The sequence below is a fragment of the Sinocyclocheilus grahami genome, unplaced genomic scaffold, assembly GCF_001515645.1.
Source record: "Sinocyclocheilus grahami isolate Dianchi unplaced genomic scaffold, SAMN03320097.WGS_v1.1 scaffold35.1, whole genome shotgun sequence".
NCBI lineage: Eukaryota > Metazoa > Chordata > Actinopteri > Cypriniformes > Cyprinidae > Sinocyclocheilus > Sinocyclocheilus grahami.
In genome coordinates this window covers 2,593,824-2,597,923 of record NW_015505214.1, presented here as the reverse complement: position 1 = coordinate 2,597,923, position 4,100 = coordinate 2,593,824, and the positions used below count along the sequence as shown (strand labels likewise).

The window sequence follows — 4,100 nt, the reverse complement described above, 5'->3', positions numbered from 1 at the left end:
TATGTCAATTGAAATCGTATAAATATTTTATTTAAAGAATTAACATCTTTCTCATTTACAACTCTATGTGTTTGCTGCGTAAAACATGAGTTGATATTTGCATTGATCGGACCATAAACGGCAAGAAAGGCTGATTGGAAATGCACATTTTAGAAGCCCCGGTAACGGCTGTACACAAAGCAGCTCCGCGCTCATAAAGGCTGCTTTATCAGGAATTATAGATCAAATGAAATTAAAATGCCAACAACACGTTTCTGAGGACAGTCTCTTGCCTTCAGATACATTCAAATAAAAGCCACGTTTTGACTTGACAAGTGCAGCGCTCATATTTATTCAATGACATCAATCATTGCCTTCTGAAGTTTAATCCAGCCGTATTGCCACTCTTGTCTTTCCGTCCCCAACTGTAAGACCTCTTGAAATTATAATCAAGACATTTCTTATACCATTTAACGTATTTAAAACTTTTTATGACCTGAGATGGCATCAAATACACATTACATCATTACATTATGCCATGTGATAATGTATATTGAAGCATTACCATGCACATTACTATAACTCACCCTTCATTTCAGCTATAGTATTTAAAACTTTTTATGACCTGAGATGGCATCAAATACAGCATTTTACATTACATTATGCCATGTGATAATGTATATTGAAGCATTACCATGCACATTACTATAACTCACCCTTCATCTGAAAAATTCAGCTATAGATTCAGATATGGCACAGTGAGGACATTTAGGGGAGTGCGGGCACAAAGTAACGCGGGGTTAGTTGTAACACACATGGTATGAATATTTCCACACATGCTAGCAAAACAAAATGTACAGTATTAGTTACCACATCAACATTCTATAGAAAACAAAGTGTGCCAAAATTCAAACAATCTTTTGAAGATATCAATGAACATTTATTTTACCATAGTAAAATTAAAATTCTGGCTTAAAGCGATAGTTCACCCAAAATTGAAAATTCTGTCATCATTTACTCACCCTCAAGTTGTTGCAAACCCGTATACATTTCTTTGTTCTGCCGAACAGAAAGGGAGATATTTTGAAGAAAGTTTGTAACCAGGCTGTTTTGGGGCACCATTGACTTCCATAGTAGGAGAAAAAAATACTATGGAAGTCAATGGTGCCCCAGAACTGCTCTGTTTCCCACATTCTTCAGAATATCTTCCTTTGTGTTCTGCAGAACAAAGACATTCATACAGGTTTGGAACTACTTGAGGGTGAGTAAATGATGACAGAATTTTCATTTTTGGGTGAACTATCCCTTTAAGTACATTTTTCATCTCTGTTTTTATTAATCATTTAAAATGAGACAAATCTGCTATTATTTTAATCTCCAATCTGTTATTTATCAGTTTAGATAGTTTAGATAAGATTTTAAGCTGTTATATGGTCATGTTACAACATGCCCCTCAGATGTTATAATGTACCCCACCTATGGGGCATGTTGTCACATTTCACTTCCATTTTTTTGAGGGTAAATAAAGAAAAACGTATACACTGGAATCATGAAACAAAGCGACATATTTGTACTAGACAAGTGTAAAGTTACTGTGGATAAAAAAATTATATTCTGAACCCCATGTGGATTTACACAAACTGAGAAAGTCAAAAAGTGTTACTTTGTGCCCCGCTCTTCCATACTGCATTGAAAGTAAACTCTGTTCTAGCACAAACCCTTATGCCCATGTTATACCTTCATCACACCTTTTGATAACACACTGGATAAATACTTTTACAAACATTATTGATTTTATGTGAGATATGCATGTTAGGTAATATAAGTGTATTTTCTAACATGACCGTTATTGCCTGTATTACTGTAATTATTTCAGCAACAAAGGTGATTTGAAAAATGAATCTTGCATTGTTTGCTCTTGAATGAACTGATTGTTAAAAGTACTGAATTGAAAGATCATACTGTTGTGTTTTGGTGATTAATTCAAATGTTCTCAATGCATATCACTATGATCTTGTTTTGAAACAATGATTATGTGGAATGAAAATATGCGCAACTACAATGAAATCATGAGATCAGGTTTTGAAAGGATGACTAGTCGTGTTAAAAGTGTGATCAGCTTAAAGTTTTGTACTAAGAGTTTTGAAAATGTACACCTTACTTGTGAAAATAGTACGAAACCAATTAAAAAAAACTGCACTACAGGGGAAAGATAGCGTGGTAATAGACATTAAATAAAGAATTGAAAATGGCAATACTGATTTTTTAAAGCAGACCCATATACATTTATTTTGATTTTAGACGTAATACTTACTGTGGTATTGTGGAAAACAACTATTGTTCATTTGTTTTAGTTTTTTTAAGGGCACTAGGCACAGTTTTCTTCCCTCATTCCAGTTTAAAAGCCAATCATATTGTGCATAACCAACTTATTTGTAATATATCTGCTGTGGGCCTGTGGACAGAGCTCTGGAAGAGAGAAGGAATATGAGTGTGTGGAGCTTGGTGATCTGGACAGAAAAGAGAAGACCCCACGCCGCATTACTCATTTCTCCAGCGGGGAGACCATGGAAGAATACAGCACAGACGAGGAGGAGGAAGACAAAACACAGAACGCAAAGAAAGACCTTCTGTCCTCCATAGACACAGTATGTGTGTTTGAACAAATGCCCTGAAGGATCCTTCAGTTCATCCATTCTGACATCATTTACTCACCATCATGTCATTCCAAACCTGTAGTGTGGAAAAAAATCAGAATAAGAGTTGAATATGACTTTTATTTTTTTCTCTTTTTTAAAAAAGTCCAAGCTGGCTTGGGGCCCATATGTCTGGTTTCAGATGTGGAGAGCAGCTACATCCACTATATCTGGTAAGTCTGATTCAAAACCGAAAACTGGATCTTTAAACTGATATGACAAACTGAACTATGGCATTTGAGTCATTTTGGAAAGTGTTCCAGATTAAAAAGGTATATGCTGAAGTATTTTGTTTGCACGTTAAAGCCCATATCTATCACGTTTGCCTTCTTTGCTGATATATTTTGTTACAGATTTGTTGCACAAAAAGTTAAATTAAACAAATACATGTACATAACTACAATATGTTACAAATCCTTATTTCTGACCAAGCATATTGTATTAAAAAAGTGCATAACCAACCATATCAGGGTTAAAAAAAATTTTTTTTTTAATTTTTAGATTTTGTTTCCAAATACATTTGAGTGTCAGTTTTCAATTGTGCAAACATTTGCATTTTTTTCAAACCTTCCACACTGACTATCTATATATATATATATATATATATATATATATATATATATATATACTGTATGGATGAATACATACACAAACATCCATCAAGAATTAAAGCAAAAATGTATAAGTGCTTATTATGCAACATATAAATATTCACATTCAAAATCTCATAACTATGTCAAATTCTGCCTGTCCCATCTTTCAGCTTGTGACTACCTCGGTGAGCGAATGGCATCGCTTCTTGGCATCACCTCAGCTAAATACCAGTATGCCATAGATGAATACAGCTGGTCAAAGAGGGAGGTATGGCAGTCCTTTATATCAGTATAATCAGAATATCTAAGAATCAGAATTGTCATATTATAATGTTTTTGTTGTTTGTTTTTTCACAGAAGGAAGAGAGAGGTGAAGATACACGGCTCACTGAAGAGGCAGAGCACCTGTTTGAAGAGCAGCAAAATGATGAAGATGAGGATCCAAAGACCAACCAGCCCGACACTAACAGTACTCAAGTACAGGTGACCACTGAGCTGGAACTTCACCATTCTTTTGCACCCAACACTGTTCACATCCCTGCTCTTGTTACTAGCACTTAATTACAAGTATATTTTGTCATATAATTGTGGTTTAAACATTAGCCTCTATTCTTTAAAGCACTTATTACCACAGAGACATAATCAGGCTCTGATTTTGTATATTAACTTGTGTCTTTGACTGCCTTAATACACTTCTCCTGGGCCAGTGGCCAGTTTCTTTGGCAATGAATGTTTGTGGCTCCTTGTGAAGGGTGTCAATGATTGTCTTGTGGACAACTGTCAGATCAGCAGTCTTCCCCATGCTTGTGTAGCCTAGTGAACCAAACTGAGA

At 35.1% G+C, this 4,100-nt stretch overlaps 1 protein-coding gene across 1 annotated transcript in view; it reads left to right on the top strand.

Annotated features, from left to right (window-relative positions):
• The window catches only part of LOC107581506 (protein FAM177A1-like), a 9,747-nt gene extending 5,918 nt beyond the window's left edge, over window positions 1–3,829 (top strand). Inside the window, exons 2-5 of the mRNA XM_016267083.1 lie at window positions 2,445–2,627; window positions 2,782–2,848; window positions 3,439–3,536; window positions 3,626–3,829. Of these exons, the coding sequence (XP_016122569.1) occupies window positions 2,445–2,627; window positions 2,782–2,848; window positions 3,439–3,536; window positions 3,626–3,829 (552 nt within the window). The remainder of the gene's footprint in view (window positions 1–2,444; window positions 2,628–2,781; window positions 2,849–3,438; window positions 3,537–3,625) is intronic.
• Window positions 3,830–4,100: the final 271 nt, after the last annotated feature.